Source organism: Stenella coeruleoalba, assembly GCF_951394435.1.
Source record: "Stenella coeruleoalba genome assembly, chromosome: 2".
NCBI classification, from domain to species: domain Eukaryota; kingdom Metazoa; phylum Chordata; class Mammalia; order Artiodactyla; family Delphinidae; genus Stenella; species Stenella coeruleoalba.
Genome location: NC_137147.1, coordinates 10366945 through 10389415, shown reverse-complemented (window position 1 = coordinate 10389415; position 22471 = coordinate 10366945). Strand labels below are relative to the sequence as shown.

Here is a 22471-nt window from a genome sequence, read left to right as displayed (position 1 = left end):
AAAAAGTGGGGAAACACTTAAAAATCTCAAAGGTAGGAGGACAAAATTGGGTAGGTCTTTATAGCAAAGGATTCTGCCTGGTTTGGGCCAAGAAACTGAGGGCATGTTGTGCAGCCCCTAACCTGATGGAGATGCTCCTTGCTTCTGAGCGACGTAGGAGATGCCGCTGGGGCCCCCATGGACCACTGGGGCAGACAGTGCTTTGGAAGCATAAAAGGCTGCCCCCTTGCCTCACGGCTTCCTCGTTGGAGCCACTCACATCCTGAGCTCCCTGTGGGTTCCCCGGAAACCACACCCTTGATCGGTTCCTTCCGTTTCGGGTCCTGTTTCCCTCACTTCCCTCCTGAGGACCCTCCTTCAATGATGACACAGCTGAACCCAGCTCAGGCTCTGCCCCTAGGGCACCCGATATAAGACAAGATGACCAATGAAAGTCAAGAAAAACATGACGCCTATAAAGACACAGCCTAATACAAGTACCTGACCACGTAAGACCACGCGTCAAATTTCAATTTCATACATCAGCATTGACAGCATAGGGGAGAACAAAAGCCCTGGTAATGGATCACCAAGAGCCCTGTCCTCCAGCCAACCAGAATGCCGACAGGCGTGAACGGCATCCTGTCACGAGCAGGCCACGTAAAGCAGCTCTGTGGGGCGGACGTGGGAAAGAAGCAGACCCCTTCTCTGCCTTCCAGGGGACTGTGAGTTGCTGGGGTCATCGAAGACCTCTAGAGTCACTCAGCAACGTAAACACAAGCTCTCTAAGGACCTGGGCCAGGTCTTGCCTATTCTGCATCTCTCTGTTGTTCGCAAAGTGTTTCATAAATGGTTGATAAATGAATGTGGACTAGCCTCGAGCCATTATCCAAAGTGAAACAGAATCATCGAAAGAGACAGTAACTGTCTTCCAGGGTAGCGATGCGGGTCACTGAGTTTTCCAAAAATGGAAAGAGAGAACTCTCCTGGGGACACCGGGTTAGGACTTGAAGACTGGCTGCTTCAAAACAAGGCCTGGCGGCTAAGCAGTTTCTCAGCCGGATCCCTGTATCATGGGGAGGGCCTTTGTCGTGTAAATTGCCCCCTGCATGACATTTCTTATCCCTGGCCCCTGAGCACCAAATGCCAGCAGCACTCACCGCCCCCCCAAACAAGAATTCCCCCACTTTTCTAAATGGACTCTAAGGGGCTGATTTACCCCTGACTGAGAACCACAGGTAGGATCAAAGTCAGCTCAAGGTGAGAGAGGGAAAGAGGGTGTCGGAGGGCAGGGCACTGCCTCTGTGTGTGTGTGTGTGTGTGTGTGTGTATGTGTGTTGGGTGGGGGAGGTTCATCTGAACTTGGAGAAGTATGAACTTGAGTACGAGGGAAAGGGCTGGAGAGGGCGGTGAGGGGAAAGAGGAAAAGTGCGTGTTTCACAGAATCAAAATACTCTTGAGTAGTCAAGGTATCTGTATTTCCAGCACAATCAGAGTTTGGAATCTCTTAAGCCCAGCAATTCTCCTGGCTGAGTAAGAAAGGAAGAAAAACAGCTCTTCCCCAGGCAGCCCAACAAGCCAGCTGGAGCAACCCATTCGTAATCCCAACTTCCAGGCCTAGAGGAGGGGAGGCCTTCCTGGAAGAGGAGTGACCAAGAAGAAGTACTTGCCGTCACCACCTCTCTGGATGTTGGCAGAGGCCCCAGTGCGAGCATCCCAGCATCCCAGACAGGCTGGTCCCAGACACCTTGAACCTTTACTGGGTTCTTTCTTTGGAGGCCAAAGGGCAAAGGGGTGCATGGGTGCCACTGTCAGGTCCTGTCCAATCTTTTTTTTTTTTTTCTTTTTTTTTGCGGTACACGGGCCTTTCACTGCTGTGGCCTCTCCCGTTGCGGAGCACAGCCTCCGGACACGCAGGCTCAGCGGCCATGGCTCACGGGCCCAGCCGCTCCGCGGCATGTGGGATCTTCCTGGACCGGGGCACGAACCCGTGTCCCCTGCATCGGCAGGCGGACTCTCAACCACTGCGCCACCAGGGAAGCCCCCTGTCCAATCTTGATAAACTGAAGGAAGGCCCACGCTGCAGGACTAACAGATACCATCCGCATTTGCAACCTAACCATATTTAGAGAGAGGAATGGGATGGAGAGCCAGCATAAATCAAGTCCCCATACACTGGGCTGTAAAGGGGAACAAAACAAGGCCAACATCTTGGCACAATCTTAGAAAGAGACACACAACTGTGCAGTGGACTCGGCCTCCTTCCTGTCTCTGTGAGATTAATAGTCTTCAAACACCACCTGGTCGGCTTAACTCAGCTGCTCAAATCTTTAGCTCCTCTCGAATCACATCCAGACTCCTCAGCCGGTCCATCCCGAGACAGCGCCCACTCTCATCACCCTGCCCCGGTACCCCACGCTCCCAACAAGTGGGACCACGCTCAGGTTCCCAAAAGGCCTTGGGACTCCTGACTCCCCACATTTCTCATGCTGTTTCTTTCCCCAGGAGCACCTTTTCCATCAACCCTCATACCCCTCCCCACATCTGCTCTTCAAAATCCTAACTGCTCTCAATTCCATGCCACCTCCTCCAAGCAGTCATCCTTGATGGTTCAGAGCTCCCGCCTCTGGGCTCAGCAGCGCTTCGTATCCATTGTACTCTGCGCTGGATGACAGCTTTTTATCCCCCCTCCCATGGCTGGTGAGCTCCTCCAGGGCAGGGAACAGTTCTTACTTATCTCTGTGTTGCTCACCCTAGCACCCAGTAAGTGCATAGGAGGTGCTCCGTACAAATGAGCTGAGTGAATCAGCATCCTTGCTCAGCAGATGGTACCAGGGCCACCAAACTGTTGGCAGACACTGGTTGGCATCAACTTCTCGTCCTTGTATCTCCTTCTTAGACTCTCTCCTTTTCCTCTTCATCCTTCTCCACCCAATCCTGCTGGCTCTCTCTCCAAACTGTGTCTGGGATCTGTCTGTCCACCTCTCCTTCCCCTTGGCCACTGCCCCAGTCCAGGACTCCATCTCCCATCACCTGGACAACAGCGATAGCTTCCTGGCTGGTCTTCCTTATAACTCTCTTTCCCCTCCAGCCCATTCTCCACTCGGCCACCAATGATTGTCTTCAAAAGTAAATCTGTTAGTGCCACCTTATTGGTCCAAACTTCTTTAGTGGTTTTCCATGGCACTTTGGGAAAAATCCAGCTCTGTAGTGTGTAAAGTATGGTTTTCAAGGCCCTGCGTGATTTGGTACTAACCTCTCTAACATCGTTTTAAACCACTTTCCCCCTTGATCACCACACCCAGCACAACAGTTGTTCCCACCACAGGGCTTTTGTACATGCTATTCTCCCTGCCTGGAATGCTCTCCCCGGTCTTCACAAGGCTAGTTCCTTCTCCTTCAAATATCAGACAGCTCGGAGAGACCTATCCTGGCCACTCTGTCCAAGGTAGGGCCCTCTCTGTAGCCTCCGTTTCTGCCATGTAATCACCACTATATCCTCACATCCCCAGCTCCTGCCACAGCATCCACCCCAGAGCAGGAGTTCAGCAGATGTTTGAACACCTGCAACAATCTCCCACTGGGCATCTGGACTCTAGTTTCATTTGGTTCTTGACCAAAAAGTTAGAAGGGTTTTGGGTTGTGAGCTTTTTTATAATCTTTTTTTTTTTTTTTCTTGCGGTACGCGGGCCTCTCACTGTTGTGGACTCTCCCGTTGCGGAGCACAGGCTCTGGACGCGCAGGCTCAGTGACCACGGCTCACGGGCCCAGCCGCTCCACGGCATGCGGGATCCTCACGGACTGGGGCACGAACCCGCGTCCCCTGCATCGGCAGGCGGACTCTCAACCACTGCGCCACCAGGGAAGCCCCAGGTTGTGAGCTTTTCCATAGCAGAAACCAAGGGTGGCTTCTTGATGGAGGTTTCTCAAAAAACTAAAAATAGAGCTACCATGTGACCCAGCAATTCCACTCCTGAGCTACCATGTGACCCAGCAATTCCACTCCTGAGCTACCATGTGACCCAGCAATTCCACTCCTGAGTATATACCTGAAAAAAACAAAAACACTAATTCTAAAAGATGCATGAACCCCAGTGTTCATTGCATGTACCCCAATTATTTACAACTGCCAAGATATGGAAGCAACCTAAGTGTCCACCAACAGATGAATGGATGAAGAAGATGTGGTATATATACACAATGGAATACTACTCAGCCACAAAAAAATGCAATTTTATGATCAAGGAATCAATCCAAGAAGAAGATATAACAATCGTAAGTATATATGCACCCAACATAGGAGCACCTCAATATGTAAGGCAAGTGTTAACAAACATAAAAGGAGAAATTGACGGTAACACAATAATAGTGAAGGACTTTAACACCCCACTTACATCAATGGACAGATCATCCAGACAGAAAATCAATAAGGAAACACAGGCCTTAAATGATACATTAGACCAGATGGACTTAATTGATATTTACAGAGCATTCCATCTGAAAGCAGCAGAATACACTGTCTTTTCAAGTGCACATGGAACATTCTCCAGGATAGATCCCAGGCTGGGCCACAAAGCAAGCTTCAGTAAATTTAAGAAAATTGAAATCATATCAAGTATCTTTTTCGACCGCAACGCTACAAGATTAGAAATTAACTACATGAAAAAAAATGCAAAAACCACAAACACATGGAGGTTAAACAATATGCTACTAAACAATCAATGGATCACTGAAGAAATCAAAGGGGAAATCAAAACATACCCAGAGACAAATGGAAACAAAAACACAATGATCCAAAACCTATGGGGTGCAGCAAAAGCAGTTCTAAGAGGGAAGTTTATAGCAATACAAGCTTACCTCAGGAAACAAGAAAAATCTCAAATAAACAACCTAATGTTACATCTAAAGCAACTAGAGAAAGAAGAACAAAGAGTGAAATTTTGCCATTTGCAGCAACATGGGTGGACTTGGAGGGCATTACACTAAGTGAAATAAGTCAGATAGAGAAAGACAAATACTATATGATATCACTTATATGTGGAATCTAAAAAATATGACAAACTAGTGAATGTAACAAAAGAGAAGCAGGCTCACAGATACAGAGAACAAACTAGTGGTTACCAGTGGGGTGAAGGGGCAATACAGGAGTAGGGGATTAAGAGGAAAAACTGTTATGTATAAAATAAGCTACAGGGACTTCCCTGGTGGCACAGTGGTTAAGAATCCGCCTGTCAATGCAGGGGACACGGGTTCGAGCCCTGGTCTGGGAAGATCCCACTGCCATGGAACAACTAAGCCCAAGCACCACAACTACTGAGCCTGTGCTCTAGAGCCCGCAAGCCACAACTACTGAAGCCCATGCACCTAGAGCCCGTGCTCTGCAACAAGAGAAACCACTGCAATGAGAAGCCTGCGCACTGCAAGGAAGAGTAGCCCCCACTCGCTGCAACTAGAGAAAGCCCGCGCACAGCAACAATGACCCAACACAGCCATAAATTAAAGAAAAAACAAAAAACAAAAAACCTACAAAGATATACTGTGCAACACAGGGAATATAGCCAATATTTTTAAATAACTACAAATGGAGTATAACCTTTAAAAATTGTGAATCACTATATTGTTCACCTGTAACATATAATATTGTACATCAACTAGACTTCAGTAAAAAAAAAAAAAAGAAAAAAAAAGAGTGGCTTCTTGCTCCTGAGTATATTTAAACTCAACTGTTATTTTCATTTGTCAGCATTGATTCACTTCAGAGAAACTATCACCATGTTTCTTACAGAGTTCAACTCTTTTCCTGTACCCACGGAAATGACCTCCATGATGGTTCCTCCACAATAGGCCTCTGCTCTGGGCTAGACCTGGGTGCCAGGATTGAGACCCAAGAGGTGACTTTGGGAATGCCAGTCCCAGGGCCCTGGAGATACAGGTGGGGCAGATCTGGGCTGCATAGCCAATCACAGTGCCATGAAAGTGATGAAGGACTCAGGCGTCACACCCGGAAGCACTGGGTGGTAGGCGTTCATCCCCCACCTGGCAGATGCAGAAACCATTTCCCTCTTTTAATTACACCAGTACCAGGCCACTTACAAAGCCCTTCATCAGAGCCTTGTTCGAATCCGAGTGCTCATTGAGGGGCTCGCTGGGACCTGAAATCAGATGGTTCTGTCCTGGTTCCAGGACAGCCCTGGTCCCAGCATCTCTGGGGCAGACCCCACTGGAGCTGCTCGCCTTGTAGCAACTGCAGTGTCCGACCACCCCTCGCTGCTTTCTTCCCATAGCACTTACATTTCTAGCACACCCTACAGCCTAAAGGTTCATCAAGTTTATTGTTCTCTGCTCTCTCTCCCCTGCCAGAGTAGCAGCTCTGCATTGACTTTGTTCCACGGTGTAGCCCAAGCTCTTGGAACGTAGAAATGCTTGAATGAATATAGGTCTCCCAGTCTTGCCATCGCCTCCCCCAGCCTCAGCTCCTAGCATCCCGGGGACTCTGCTTCTGAACCCTGATCAGCACACCCACCTGTGACAACGCAGACCAGATCTTCCACTGGGGGCCCCTGGTTGCTCCCAGCCACGTCCACACTAGCTCCCCTACCTTGCTCATGCCCTTTCCCACTCAGCTCATCTTCCTGAGGCCAATCGTACCTCTCCCCACCTTGCAGGTATGCAGAGTGGGCTCGCCTCCTCCCTGAAGCCTCCCTGGATTGGACTAACTTTATCACCACCTGACTTCCAGTGGTCCCTAAGTGGGAGCCATGCATTGGTTTCAGTTCTTAAGCTTCTTCCTCCTTCATTCTTCTCCACTCTAGAGGAGAAGGTAAGTGGATACAGGAGGGTGGATACCAGCGCCTGGTTACGAATCCCGTGAGCCCTCCCAGCGCTCGACTCCTTGCCTATTCCCCTCTCCTGGTTTTCCTCCTTCCCCTCTGGCTGCCCTTTCTCGGGATCCTCTTTCCCGGAACCCTAGGCTCTGTCCTCCCCCTGCTCTCCCCAGGTGACCTCCAGTGGCTTGGGCCCCAAGGCCGTTGCTGCTCCCACCCCATCCTTAGGGCCAGCTCAGCCCTCTGCCCTCAACTCCAGACCCACCAGCCAACCATCTCTCCCGCTGTCCTGTGCCACCTCCAATGCCTCGTGACAAAGCCTGGAACTCCTGAGGCCATCCCTCTCCCTCGTGTCCTGTCTTCAGGACAGAGTCTTCCTTCTCCCTCACCCTGGACAGCAGCTGGTCACCGAGTCCTGAAATTTCTCGTGCTTCATAGCTGCTGCCTGTCCCAGGCCACCATCTCCTCCCCACCCTCTGCTTTCAACTTCCTTCTACTTTGACCCCAGCCAGGGCTGAGTAAAGGCAGCTTAGGTGGCAGCTCTCCAGTCGGACCCAGTCGGACCCTCCAGGGCTCGCACCGCCCGGGGAGTGAGTCTGAGACTCCCGCACACTGTCAGGCTTTGCCACGCCTCCACTCCTCTCTCACCATGCCTCCCATCACCGTGGCTTCCCATCCTTTGCCCCTGCCGTTCTCTGTGCTGTGAGCACGCCCAGCCCTCACCTGGAGAATCATCCCCGCTCAGCTCAGCCAGTGCCTCCTGTAGGACACCTGCTCTAGGACAGACCCTCTCCTCTCAGGGGCCCGATGGCCTGCGGACACTTGGTGCTCCGTTTAGCCTACAGTTCCTGTGTGTTCTACCTTTCCTGGCTGTCCACAGGCATCCCAAACTCCACATGAGAGAAAGCAGAGCCCGGATTGTCCCCCGCTGAAGCTTCCCTGGGTTCGCCCTGTCTTACCCACTGTGTCCTCCTCAGTCTGTGGCCTCAGCAGAGCTCTCCATATGTTTGTGGAATGAGTAAATGTCTGTGAGTGATTTGCTGCTCTTTAAATATATGAATTAGGTATCCTTACGAAAGGAGAACACTCGCTTGAATGCTGACGTGCTTTCTCGGCTGCTAAAGAGAGGTGTGGGCTCCTAGCTAGGAGATGTGGGTCCATCTGGGTCTGACCGTGGCAATGACAGTGGAAAAAGGTGACAGCTTGTACCAGGTGCTGCTGGTGCCCTTCCTGGGCTCGCTGGCTGGGCTTCCAACTGCCAGGGCTGCAGCTCTGCCTGGGTAAGTCGACACCCCACCCTCCATCGAGCCCTAAATAAGACATGGTCCCAAATGCTCCTTGGCAAATGGCAGACGCTTCAAAACATGTCAGTCCCCTCTCTACCCCCTTGCCCTGGACAGTTTCTCTTCTGTCTTCCTCATTTAGTCACACATGCATTCATATATTCAAACACTCAGTGTGCGCTTTCCATGTCAAGCTCTGAGCTGTCTCTGGGGACAAAGACGAATCAACAGTCCCCGACCTCAGGGACTGGATCAGAAACTAAACAGGCCAGGCTGGCCGCTTTGACCCGGACGTAAGAGGGACATTCTAGATGACTTCCGTAATAATATGAAATAGCTACGTCTGGCAGGGCGATCACCCCGTGCTGGCACTGTTCTAAGCACCGTCACCTTCAAACTCATGTGACCCTCTCAACAGCCCTATGAGGAAAACGAGGTCCACGTGAGGCCAGAGTCACAGGGCGTCAGAACCAGCCTTCCATCCCGGTGCGACAGGCGGGGCCCTTTAGCCAGGATCATGCCCCCCACCCAGCAGGCTCCCCTTCCATTATGGGGGCTGCACCCTCCCTGCCCTGTGTGGCCCCAATTCTGGGGTCATCACAGCGCCCGTAGCCGTACCAGGAGGTCACGCACGTGCAAGCCTCACCGGGCTTTTGGGCCCTCACGTCTTCCTCCTTCTGGTACAGACCACTTCCTGCCTCTGGCCTCCGGTTCCAGCTGAGGGTCTCAACCTTGATTCATGCAAGAAGCACCTCCACTGAGGGCGGGCCCGGGCACCAGTCGTGTCTAAAGCTCCCGGGGGATGCCGATATGCAGCAGGGCTCAGGCATCCAGCCAGAGGCAGGCTACCTGAGGGCAGGGCTGTGCACGGCTCACCTCTGCAGCCCCAAGACCTGCCAGGGCACAACCTCTTGGCAAACGTTTGTTCAAATCAACGAGTATAGGTTTGTTAAGAAATTAAAGCCCACGTCAATTTGTAATCTTTTATTTGCTGGGTATGAGCAAATACATGGAAGACAAACGATTCCGTGTACTGAAAGATATTACGGATATCAGACACTCGAGTTCGGGCACAAGAAAATCACGCTACCATACACGTGATGCTCAGTGTCGAGGGGAACTCAGGGCAGAGCCAGCCAGGCCTTTTTAGGGATGGGAGAGCTGAGACTGGATTGGATAAGAGATTTGCTCAAGCAAGGATTATATTGACAAGAGCCCATTTACTGGGAGTGGGAACGTAGCGGGTGCTGGGCTAGGCCCACATATTATTCATGCTCCCCAAGTACCTTCTGAGGACGGCATCCTGAACCCCCTTCGGCAGATGAGGAAACGGAAGCTCGGAGAGGTTGAGTGACCAGCACACAGTTGGTAAGAGACAGAGCCGGGCCCAGCCACCAGATCCTACTACTCACAGACCAGACAAGTGGCTCAAAGATAACAGCACAGAAACCCCTCCTCCCGCAAATGATGAACATCCAATACCCCAAGGTCCAGATCAACGGCAGCAGTGAAGACCAGCTTGGCACCAACATGGCCCGTGAAACAAGAAGCGACCCAAGTGGCACAGCCTGTGTTGGATATCCAAAGTCCCGTGTCACACGCTCACCTCTTCCCGGCACCACCCGGGTCTGCGTCATTATCCCGCTGCTGAGATCACAAACGTCCAAGGGGACCAAGGAGGGGGAGCTTGGGAGTGATGTCCTGAGGCTTCCCCCCTTCTTCATTCCGCAGGACCTAACAGCATCCTTGCTGCCCTCATTCCCTACGACCGCAGCCATCACCTCACCTCCAAAACCATCTTAAATCAGACCAGGCCTTGACGCTGCTGCCTCTCCCCTCCCCCCATCCAGGCCACCTCACAGGCTTCCCCATCACCACCTGGACCGAAGGGACACCCTCCGTGCTGGGAGCCGGGCTCTGTAAAGTATAAATGAGGCCACACCACAGCCCTGCTCAAAACCCTCTCGAAGCTTCTGCTTACACTTAAGATAAAACCCCAACCCCTTCCCTGGCCTCCCAGGCCCTCCCCCTGGGCCTCGCCTCAGCCAGCAGCCACAATGGCCCCTCACACACCCCGAGCGCACGAGGAACTCGCACTGCTGTTCCCTCTGCTGGGAACGCTCTTCCCCCACGTCTTCCTTGCCCACACCTTCCCTTCAATCGGGTCTCAGCTGAAATGTCATCTCCTGTCCCCAGACCACACAATCTAAGTGACCGCCCAGTCACCCCCATCAGATCTTGTGATTTTAATTACCTTTGTAGGATACGCTATCTTCTATTTTTCTGGCGATAGTTTTGGTTTATTTTCTGTCCCCCACACAGGGACCCTTCCATCCTGTTCACCACTGCACTCCCAGAACCTTGTACAGTGCCTGGCACAGTGCCCAGAACCTTGCACAGTGCCTGGCATACAGTAGAGCATAAGAATCTTTGCAAAAGAAACAAATTAGTAGCTACTGAGGACCTGTGATGTGCCAGGCATATGCTAAGAAGCTGGGGCTGTAAGTGGACACGGCGGACACACGCGATTCTTTGTATCGAGCAAAAAGCCCAGGCATTAGTCAAATGATTAATTAGATATAAAGAGTAGGATGATTGCTATAAAGGAAAAGAAAAAGTTCAAAGAGTGTGTGTATGTATGTGCGTGGTTTTAAAACGTACACAAATTCCCTGACACTCCTCTACCATGAGGTGGAATCGAATTCCCTGAACCTAGAAGCTGAGCAGCCTTGGTTACTCGATTCCAAGGAACAGAATGCAGCGGAAACGATGCCGCATGATTTCCTCGGTTACATCATCAAAGGCGTACAGCTTCTACCTGCTTCTCAAGCTTGGAACCCTGCCACCATGCTGTGAGGAAGCCCAGGCCACGTGGAGAAACAAGACCAGCTGGGGACCCCTCCAGGAACCCTCGTCAGCCACCAGGCACGAGCAAGGGAGCCTTCGACGTGGCTCCAGCTCCAGCCAACTGATTACAATTGCACGGAGACCCCGAGCAAGACCCTCCTGGTGGAGCCCCGTCACCCCCCATAACTGCTGAGAGGAAAGGACAGTACACTTGGGTTGTTTTTTTAACCACTAACTTTTGGCACAACTGACCCCATAGCCATCGAGACCCAGAACAGGCAACGGAGCGACCTCTGTAGAAGTCAGGGAAGGTTTTCCTGGAGGATATTTGAGCTGAGATCTGCCTGAGTTGAGGTTAACTACTTTGAGGGGATGCCTGGCAGACACGAGGACTAGTATGTACAAGAGGCTCCGAGACAGGAAGGAGCGAGGCCCATTCAAGGAGAGGAAAGGGGACCCCTGAAGCGGACTCTCAGGGATGGAGGAGGAGAGTTAGGCAGAGGACTCAGCAGGAAGTAATCTGGTGACCTGGAAGTACTTCCCCTCCTTACCAGCTGGGCCGCCGAGAACAAGTAAGTCACCCTCTCTGAGTCCCAGGCTCCTAAGGGAAATCGGGGCTGATACGACCTCCTACAAAGGAGTACGTGAGGATTAAAGGAGAAGAGAAGCACAGACCTTCCACCTCAGTACCGGGGGCTGAGTACCAGTTCCTCCTAGTGTTCTGGCTGAGTAAAAAAAGCATTCTAGAACTTCCACAGTCCCACTTGCTTCTCTCTGTTAAAACGTGGCCCTTGGCACATAGGAAGGGAACCAGGTGGCCCCATTCCTAGCTCCACCACTGCTGTGTGACCTTTGCGGAGTCAACCTCTCTTCGGGTTTTTCTAAGAATAAAATGAAGGCGAAAAATCAAATCTATCTCAGTGCTTTGAGCTCCTTAAAGACAGGCACTATGGGAATGCAGGCTCACGCCTCTGTTCTGCCACAGCTATTTTTGGCCCCATCAGCCTCAGAAGCAGGTCTCGTGGAGGGGGTGTACATGCTCTTCCTTGAGGGCTGGTACACGGCTCCTTCCTCGGCCGCAGCGTCTGAGTCACACGCGGGGACGAGTGGGCCATCACCGACATTTACAAAGTCGGCCCAGTCCTGAGCCCTGGCAGCTGCCGTGGGCTTTTTGGTCGGGTCCTCGAGCATGTCTATTCCTTTGCTTTGCCAGGGTTCACCCCTGCCCATGCCTTCCAGAAATACTTTCACCCAGGGACTCTGGGGCTGACCCTGGGGATCACAAGCCTGGTGACAGCTGCCCCTACTGGGGCAGGAGTGGTACTCTCAGTAAACCTTTTCTTTCCTGTTGAATACCTAGGGGCATCTACACATCCTTAAAGCACTCATTTCCTCCCTGCGTTTCTAATCAGATGTTCCTTTCTCAGCAGCGAGGTGCCGGAACCACGTTTAAACAACTCCCAACCTGAACGTCAGTGACCTAGTATTATAATTATTACTACTACTGTTATCATTAGTATTACTTATTAGCTGCCATTCAGTGAGTGTCACTTGGGTTCCAGGCTCTGCGCTGTGTTAACTTCATGGCATGGAATACTCACAACCGCCCAGCCCATATGCAGCAGGTATTGTCATTAGCCCCACTTCACAGATGTGCAAATTGAGGTCCCAAGCTGTTAAGGACACGTTGCCCAAATCACTTAGCTCATGAACAAGGGTGGACCCCAGATCTAGAGGGCAGGACAGCCAGGTTGAGCCACTGTGCTGTAACACCACTTTTAAGCATGTAGTTTCTGCCAAGTACAGGCTGTATAATTTCCAGTCTTCACTGCAATCCCTCCTGTGGTTAAGTATCATTAGCTCCATTTTACAGATGAGGAAACTGAGGCTGAGAGGGATGAGGTGTGCCGAGGGTCGCAGAGCTCGGAGTGGAAGAGCTGCACGTAACTCCAAAGTCCCTTGACTTGACTGCCGTTCTCTAGGACACTGGTTCTCAAAGGGTGTGCCCTGGCCGGCCAGCGCATCAGTGTCACCTGAGAATATATTAGAAATGCAAATCCTCTGGCCCACCCCAGACCCACTGAATCAGGAATTCTGGGGATGGGATTCAGCAACCTGTGTTTGGACAAGCCCTCCAGGGGATTCGGACCACACCTACATTTGAGAATCACCCAGTCTAGTGCCTCCCACTGTTTGCAAAGGTTTACAAAGTGCAGCTGCCCTAGGCAGTCGCCACCTAAAGTGTGAAGGACATGGGCAGAGCTTGGGAAACAAAGGGCAGAAACTGGAGATGCCGGGCAAGAATCTTCCACATCACAAGAACCCTTTCCAAGTTCCTTCTCGGTGGCAAGTAGGACTCAGGGCAAGGCTGTCTCAACAGATGTCCCAGGGCGGCTGGGAGGGGCAGCCGAGCTGGGGACCCACAGACAAATGTGGGGCTGAGCTGCCCCCGTGATCAACACGTTCTAGAATGGAGCTGGAGGCGGGGGGTGAGGGGACAGTGCTCTTGAAAGTTTCACAGTAAAACAAAATAAAACATAAGAAATAAATTGAAAGACCATGTTGCCACTGCCAGAAGGGTGGCCCAGCAGTAGGTGACCCACCATCCCAGTTTGCCCAGGACTACAGGGTTTCCCGGGAGGCAGGGCTTTCAGGGCTAAAACCAGGAGAGTCCCGGCCAACCCGGGATACGTTGGTAGCCCGGAGCAGCAGGGCAGCAGCAGGTGCTGTTTGGATGAAGAGGGAGGCCTGCGTGGCCACAGGGAGGATGCCCAACAATTCTGGCAAACGTTTCTGGCTCTTCCTTTTACAGGCGACTTTATAGGTCTGTGTGAGTAGGTACAGAGGTTTCCCTGTGTCCTCTTTCTCCCTCTATCCCCGACACATGTACCGATGTCCACACTCCTGCAGAAGGACATTCCTGCAGCAGGGCGCCTCCTGGCTGATCCTCGGGCTCCGAACTCCGGGCCTTTGCTTCAGCCTCTCCATGGACTGTCCGGCCACCCTGTGCTCCTGCCTATCCGAGGTCTACTTGGAAATTCTCCCATGTTGTCCTGATCCTCCCTTCCTGCCCCTTTTGGAATTAAATATCTTTCCCCCAAAGCACCGCTTTTTTCCCTAAGTCTAACACTCAGAGGCTGCTCTTTATCAGAAAGATTTTCCCACAATGGTTAGCAGCAATGGATACCGTTTCCCACAATGGTTAGCAGCAATGGATACCGGTCCAGTTTTCAAAAGTGCTTGCCACTTCCATAAATCCTCCAGTCAACCCCATTGGTGGGTGAAAACCTCACACCTAAAACTCAGGCTTAAGTTTACCAGCCCTATTTCAACCCTTCTGCACCACTGGTGGGAATGTAAATTGGTACAGCCACTATGGAGAAGTATGGAGATTCCTTAAAAAACTAAAAATAGACCTACCATATGATCGTGCAATGCCACTCCTGGGTATATATCTGAAGAAAACCATAATTTGAAAAGATACAGGCACCCCAATGTTCACTGCAGCACTATTTACAAAAGCCAAGACATGGAAGCAACCTAAATGTCCATCAACAGATGAATGCATAAGGAAGATGTGGTACACATATACAATGGAATATTACTCGGCCATAAAAAAGAATGAAATAATGCCATGTGCAGCAACATGGATGGACCTGGAGATGATCATACTAAGTGAAGTAAGTCAGACAGAGAAAGACAAGTATCACATGGTATCACTTATATGTGGAATCTAAAAAAAATGATGTAAATGAACTTATTTACAAACTGGAAATAGGCTCATAGACATAGAAAACAAACTTCTGGTTACCAAAGGGGAAAGCTGGGGGGAAGGATAAATTGGGAGGTTGGGATTAACATATACACACTACTATATATAAAATAGATAACCAACAAGGACCTACTGTATAGCACAGGGAACTCTACTCAATATTCTATAATAACGTATATGGGAAAAGAATCTGAAAAAGAATAGATATATGTATAACTAATTCACTTTGCTGTACACCTGAAACTAACACAACATTGTAAATCAACTATAGTCCAGTATAAAATAAAAATTAAAAAAAAAAGTTTATCAGCCCTCTTACCATCATGCAGAGGAAGTGGCAGGGCTGGCATATCAACCCAGGCTCAGGGTCTCAACCTCTCATGCCGTGTTCTCAGTCTTTTCATTACTCGGGCCCCGCCATTGAGAACAACTCTCTGTGGGCCTTCAGTGCACCCAACACAGGGCTGGACGCAGAGCAGACACTCGGCAAACGTTCACCAGGTAAATCAGAAGCCCTTGTGAGCGGCAGGGATGCAGGCACATCTGATGACCAAAGGAGCAAAGGCTGGCATGTGCCTGGAGCCAGTGTATCCAGAAAGATGGCAGGAAAGGACACTCCTAGACACACCCTCTGCAGATTATGGACCACCGTACCGTGAGCTCCCTGTGGGCAGGAGCTGCTCCTCTCTTGATCATAGCTGATTTCCAAGCCCCTGCCAGCACCTGGGGAGCTCCGTGCACACCTGCTGAAGCCCCGTGCCCTCTGGGAAAGGCTAATTCCTCAGGGATTAAAGAATATGCAGAAGTTGTGGATGTGGCCATAGCTCTGTCTGACATTTCCGGGCAGTACTCGTGTGTGGGGTTCTGGGCTGAGCTCAGTGAGGACCAAGACAGTGTACAAAATACATTCTCTGCCACTGGTCTAATCTGCCAGGAACCCCATGGCTGTGGGGTGCATCCACTGTCCTCCTGCCCAGTGTCCACGTCTTCATCCTTGGGTTACAACCCCTCTACCTGGATTTTCCTTTCAGAAGCCACCACCCTCTTAACCTCTATCCATAAGCCTCAACTGTCAACCGTGGTCACATGGCCCAGGCCTGACCAATCAGCACATTCCATCTCGTAGGCCATCATGATTGGTTCAAGGATAGACATGTGACTCAAGCTGGTCTAGTGAAAGTCAGCCCTGGGTCTTTAGTTGAATGATTGAGGAAGAGAAGCTCTCCTTGTAGGGAGATTACTAACTGTAAGGTTGATGGAATCCTGGAGCTTGGAGCCACAGAGACTGGGCCTGCCTGAGAGAACAGGTGACCCGGGAGAAATCACAAGAGAGAGATGGACACAGAAACCCAGTACCGTCATCATATAAGACCTGCTGCTGGAATATTCCAATACATGAGCCAAAAAACGAACAGCTCTCTCTAGTTTTTGCATCACTTAAGCCACTTCAAGATGGGTTTCTGCTACTTGTAACTGAAAAAGTCCTACCATAGAATCTGTAACTGAAAAAGTCCTACCATAGAATCAAACTACACCTGCTGTCCTCCAACCCAGAAGTGCTCTCAGGCCTCAAGCTCACAGGAGGCCTCCGTCCCCTCACACCTGGCACGGCCACCCGCCTCCCCTTCTCCACAGCCCCCCACCTGGCTTCAGGCCTCCATGGCTGGTCTGGGGCCTGAAGTATCTCAGTGGTCCCCTCTTTACCCCAGTCGGGTAGCTCACCCCGATCCACCCTCCACATGGTCAGGAAAGTTGACTCTGAAGCGGACGGTGTGGGATCGTGTCACTTCTTTGCTTAATACCTTCGTGGGCTCATCGCTGCCCAGAGTAGCATTTCCTAAAGGATGGGGCGCGTGTCCCTGCAGGTAAGTGAGCTGGTATTGGATGACACGTGGACCTGGTGCTCAGACACACAGAAACATAGAACAAGAAACTTAGGCCCCTTTTGATTCTCTCACAAACCTTCTGATTTCTTTCTTGAGAAACATCTCCGCACGGGGCTACGACAGCTCTGCCACCCGTCTACCTACCGCCTGCTGCGCTCCCTTTTTAGCAGAAAGAAAGGAGGCCTCGAGCTCAGAACCTTTCACGACAGGCTAGAACTTTAAAACACCGGTGTGTTTGCATTTGTTTTTATGTCACCTTCTACTTACGCAAGTGATTCTGGTTTTTCACTGATGGTAGTTATTAAAGTTTTCTTTGGAGATTAATTTGTATCAACACAAAAGGGAGTCTGTTTAAAGAAAAAAAAATAAGGCAAACAAAGGAGGTATCTGGATAGGGGAATGTTTGGCAAACAGCGATTCACAGGATGAAATGTGATCTACTCGGCCAGGCACACAAGGCACATCACAGTCTGAGGGGCTTGGACCTCCCATGAGAAGTCCCATAGCGTCACACCTCCAAGCCTTTGCTCTCGATGGTCCTTCTGCCTGGATGCCCTTTCCCCACCACCCCTTCAATGACCTAGAACAATTCCATTTATTATGAAGACCCAAGTCAATGTTACTGTGGCTGTAGTTTGGCCCAGCCACTCAAGGGTTTCCAGTGCACCTGGAGAACAATTTCTGTGCTCTCTCAGGTCACTTTTTGTCGGTTGCTGACAGAAGGCCTTCCTTGAGGCCGAGAGATCCCAGAGACCAGAATGGTCTTTCAGGTCTGTGTCTGGCACAGATGCTCGGTTCGCACAAGATGAACTGAACAGACTCTAACTGGCGGATGTGGATCCATTTAGGTACAAACACACCTGGAAGCAGCAGGGGCCTGGAGCTTGAATAGCAGAGGGAGAAGGAATTTCATGGAAGGGAAGGGAGTGAGGGGCCAGGGGCCTGAGGCGGGGTCCTACAGTACAGCCCAGGGATTCCTTCAGGAGAGAGAAGGAGGGTGAGCATCTTGGGATGGCAGGACCCTGCAGAGGCCGGGAGCACAGGGCCTGGTAGGCTGAGGTTCTTGACTTTAACTTGCACTTGCGTCATCTCAGAACTTGTTAGGATGCCACTTCCTAAGTCCCACGCCAAAGGCTCTGACTCAGTGGGTTGAAGTGGCCCTGTGCAGCGTCACTTTAAAACGAATGCTTCAGGCGATGCTGAGGGCCACACCTTGAGAAGCACTGAGTCAGGGAAGAATGGAGACAGGTGGGGGCCTAGCAGACAAACTGCAGAAACACATGGGAACCGCAAAAGATTCCACCAGAACACCGCATCCCTGCCTGCACACCGCAAGCTTGGAAACATGGCTTACCAGAGAATAAGCCTCGTCAAAGTTATTTAAAACATGCCCCAAATAACTCAACGGAGATGTGTTTAATGAGGTGGCTCCACACATGAGCTTGGGCATTCTATAGGCCGCAACTTGAGTGATCAAACCCGAATACAGAATCTCTTGTTAGAGACCTTATCAACTGGCAATTGTAAGCAGGGAGCTTAACCCCTACGGGTCAGGACTGAAGCCATTTCTGGCTAAAGAAACCCTCCTTTGTTTGCAATCAGATTGTTCAGAGATGAAATCAAGGAAAACAAGTGACGAGGCGGGGGAGGGGATGCGCGGGTGTGTGTGTGTGTGTGTGTGTGTGGGGGGGGGGGGGGGGGGGCAGAACTTGCTGCAAATAGCTGAACGGCACCCGTGTAACTTTGCTCTCAGAGCCTCCACCTCGGTTCTATACTAATTGCTCCCTTACACATGAATTAAAATCAAAAAATGAAACCATGCTCATGAGAGGGGTATTTCAGACCAGTGCCCATGGTTGCCCCCCTTCAAGGTCTGGCCTTCGGAACAATCCAGGCAGAGCCACTCATCAAATGGAGATTGACTTTTATCTGATTAACCAATGGAGAAACATCCTTCTCCATCTCACAGGAACATTCTGTGGGAAAGGCGTTCTGCAGACTGCAGGGAAAAGTTGGGTCTTGGCTTCCCTCCTGCTCGGCCAGTGGAAAATTACAAAGGAAGCAAGGCTGCCCTCTGCTTCCTGGCTTCCCGGGAACCTGCTTCCCAGGTCCTTCCTGGGCCCAGGAAAACGCGAAGAGAAACCGGAACCAGAGCTGAGCCTTTACTTACCTGGGGCGGAGAGGAGTCGGGGAGGCGGCGGGGGCGGCGGGGGCGGGGGCAGCGGGGGCGGGGGCCGGCACTGGCAGATGTGTTGGCAGCTGTCCGTCACCTTGGAGCAGGACTTCCGGGGCTCCCCGTGTGTCACCTGCAGGAATGGGCACGGGCGCCCGAGAGAAGCCAATGCGGCATCTGGGAGCCCAAACGGGACCACCCCGACGCACGCACCCCTCCCCAGACCTAGGCAGGAGGAAGAGCCAGAAACTGGGCTGGCTCGCAGGGAACGGTGTTACGCGGGGCTGGCCTGGCAGGGATGGAGCCCTAGGTTGTATTTCCAGCTCTGTGGGACCGGGACAGTTGGCTTGGGCATTCATGAGAGGCTTCTAGAATCTCCCCATCGTGCAAATGAGGAAACTGAGGCCCAGGCAGGAGAAGTGGCCGCCTGAGGTTCTCACACCCAGATGGTGACAGGACACTGATTTTACCTTCTGCGTAACCTGACCTAACCGCTTCTCCCATCTGCCCGGCTACGGTGCAGGACCAAGCCCTCGCCTCCTCTCTGGCCACAGTTCCTGATGGCCTCTCTGTGTCCACTCTGGGCCAAGGTCCCCCCGCCTTGGGGGAGGAACCTTACCCGGCCAGGCCTCTGCTCTGGTGGCGCACGTGACGAAGGGGAGCAGAGCAACCTCCCCAGTGTGATGCACGAGCCACCCGAGTGGCCTTGTGGGAAACACACCTGACCACACTGCCTGCAGCCCCCGCCCCGCCATGCCCGGACGCTCACCCACAGCTCCGGGGAATCACCGGGCCACAGGGCCCTGCAAGGGAGGGCCCCCCTCCCCTCCTGCTCTGGCCTTCTGCTCTGCTCTCGAAGCCCTCCTTCCGGTGCCTGGCGCCTGGTCACGCTCCCTCCCTTTGAGCACGCTGCTCCAGTGGCCTGGAATCTTCTCCGACACCTTTCCCTCTGCTTTAGCCATTACTCAGCTTGGCCATCACCTCCTCAGGGAAGCATCTCTGACCGCCCCGCCCCCACCAGGTCAGATCTCCATTTTACAGGTTCTCCTGGCACCGGATTTCACTCTGTGAGGCAGAAATCCACACGGGGGCCTTTACCTAGCTCAGCCGCCTATCTACCACTGGACTCTAAGGTCTATGGGGTCAGGGGTCAGGCCTTTTGTTTTTTCTCTCGCCATCATAACACCTAAGGAAACGCCTGGAATTCACCAAAATCCACACCTCTTGATTCCTGGGCTGGTGTTCTTTCAACACCAGTCCCACGTTCCCCATCTGTAAACTAAAAAGGGGAGCAAAAGTGGGTTGTGTTCACCCAGCGGTTCCCAGCCTTTCTTGCACATCAGAATCTCCAGGCAGCTTTAAAAAATACCCATGCTCGAGCTTTTCCCACGCCAGTGAAGTCAGCATTTCTACAGGCGGAGCTGCGCATGCGTATTTGTTGAAGCAGCCCAGGTTAAACTATGTAGCCAGTGAGAGAACGGCTGGTTTAGACCAACTGCCAACATCCCTCTCTATGGCAGAGTGCCATAGACCTTTGAACCTAGCATTTTCTGCCTGTCCAGAGAACAGCTGATTTAAAGACATGAAGGAAGAGTTGGTGGCCACCCCCTACTTCAGTGATGCCCACAGTTCATCTCTCTGGCTGTCATCTCCGGTGAGTAGAAACCCAGATCCCCAATTTCCCTGCAACCAGCCACGGAAGGCCTGCCTTTGGGGGCCAGTGCAGACCCTTTGCTGCACGTGCTCCAGGCCCGCAGACAGAGCCAGCAGGTCGGCTGCTCCCTTGCCACTTGGCAGGTGTGAACAAGATGGGTAACGGCTACCGGAATGGCAGCAGGCGGTGGATTGATTCACAGCCCTGACTTAATATTGACGAGGCCACGAAGCTCCTGCTCACCACCTTTTAGTGTTTTTAAAGGACCACTGACTGCATTTCAAACTCTGGAAGGCAATCTTACCTCCCGCCGGGAAGAGCATCTCCTCAGACCGTGAGCCTTTTCTGTTATTTTACGGAGATGATTAACTCCTTAGATGTCATGGCAAATCCACTGGCTTCTCCCCCAGCGTAGTTGTCAGCCCTCCCATCACCATCTGGATTCTGACCTTCTAAGACCATGGCGGTTGCTCGAACTCTCCCTTCTCCCAAAGGCTGGCCTCTGAGATTGCTCCTCCGCTGAACTCTACCAAGTGGGCAAACCTCAAGCAATGCCATCACCAAAGCAATTACTTTCCCACCCTCCGAGGTGCAATTTCTGCAAGAACGTTCAAGGGGAGCACGTTTCTTTAACCTGGCCCAAAACAATGACCTATTTTCGTGAGAGGCTGTAAGGGCACATATGGATAAGAGTGCTTAATGTGATGAAATTACAGGCAGGGAAACCAGGGCCAAGTTTCAAGGCTGAAGTGGGGGAAGTGCAGGCACACACGGCGTGTTAAACATCTGTGGTCTCTCGTGTAACGGTCCCACTGAAATGCGAGCGGGCATAACTGCTTACCCAAAGGTCATCACAAAATTAGCGAGCCTGAGCGGGCTGTCCTTCTCCCCGAGGCGGGGACCCCTGGGGCTCCTCACTGGTTTGGTCCAGTGCAAGCCTGTGGCCGCTGAGCCTCTCTAGACTGACAGCTGGTTACACGGGTCCTTTATCCACTTGCCGACTTCTATGCATCCTTCAAACCCAGCTCTTACATGGCTTTCCCAGGCAATCTGTCCTGAACCCCACGCCCCCCCAGATGAGACCCAGCTGCCCAGTGCTGCCTCTTCACCTCGTAAACCCTCCCCTTTGGGGCCCTTTTCCCACTGTTAATGTCCTCCCACACTAAGTTGTGAGCATCTTGGAGCAGAAAGGTAGTGGGTCTGTGCTTTATCAATCCTGACTAAGCGTGACTTCCTGAGCCCTACTGTGTGTCAGTCATGGGAAACAGGCTCTCCTTCCGCCATGAGGATAATCAAGAGAGGTAGCTCTTATCATCCACGCTTACTGGCTGGGACGACAGGCTTGGCAAAAGCTAAGTGATTTACCAAAGTTGCACAGGGCCCGGCGTTCCGTGGGCGCTCAGTAAAAATGTGTGCCGGGGACTGTCTGCCCAGCAGTGGAGAAACACGGGATCTACCCCATCCCCCAGCTCCGGGTCCACTTTGGGATTCTGCGGGTCGGCAGTGTTGTGTTTAGCCCAGCAGAGAGGAAACCTCAGTACCACGAGCTTGTCTCAATGCCTGGCTTGGTTGGTTTACATCCTGGGGAGTCTTACAAGGAGAAGAAACTTGCCCCTGAAGTCACTTGCTCTTAGCTAGACTTAACCAAGAAGGAGCAGAGGCCCAGAGAGGTCAACCACCCGCCTAAAGCCGGTATCGTGACTTCCTGTGACCACTTTTTATTCCGGTTTCGCCATCTCCTGCCATCCTGTCCCTGCTCTGCCGCGTCCTCCTGGGGCCAGAATCCTGGGGCCCAGAGAGCTTCCGCAGTCACCTGGATTTGGTCCCTGGCACCGTGGTCTGGGGGACACAGTCCTGTGGCAGCCAGTTCCCACTTCTGGCCAACCAGTGTAGCTCTCTGGCCCAGTCCCCCTAAATAGTCCTTGAATCCATCCACCTCTCCTCACTCCCAGTGCTACAGCCCTAAACCAGGACATCATCACATCCCCACCGGGTAGCCCTGCCTCTCTCCTAGCGTTGCCAGATAAAATACAGGGCACCTGTAAAGTTTTAG

General features: G+C 51.9%; 1 protein-coding gene across 1 annotated transcript in view; it reads right to left on the bottom strand.

The window, feature by feature from the left end:
* Nucleotides 1-22471, bottom strand: part of PRIMA1 (proline rich membrane anchor 1) — a gene marked incomplete at its 3' end in the record, with an annotated part of 60203 nt that overhangs the window by 33227 nt on the left and 4505 nt on the right. The window contains exon 3 of the mRNA XM_079913476.1: nucleotides 18762-18897. Within this exon, the coding sequence (XP_079769602.1) occupies nucleotides 18762-18897 (136 nt within the window). The remainder of the gene's footprint in view (nucleotides 1-18761; nucleotides 18898-22471) is intronic.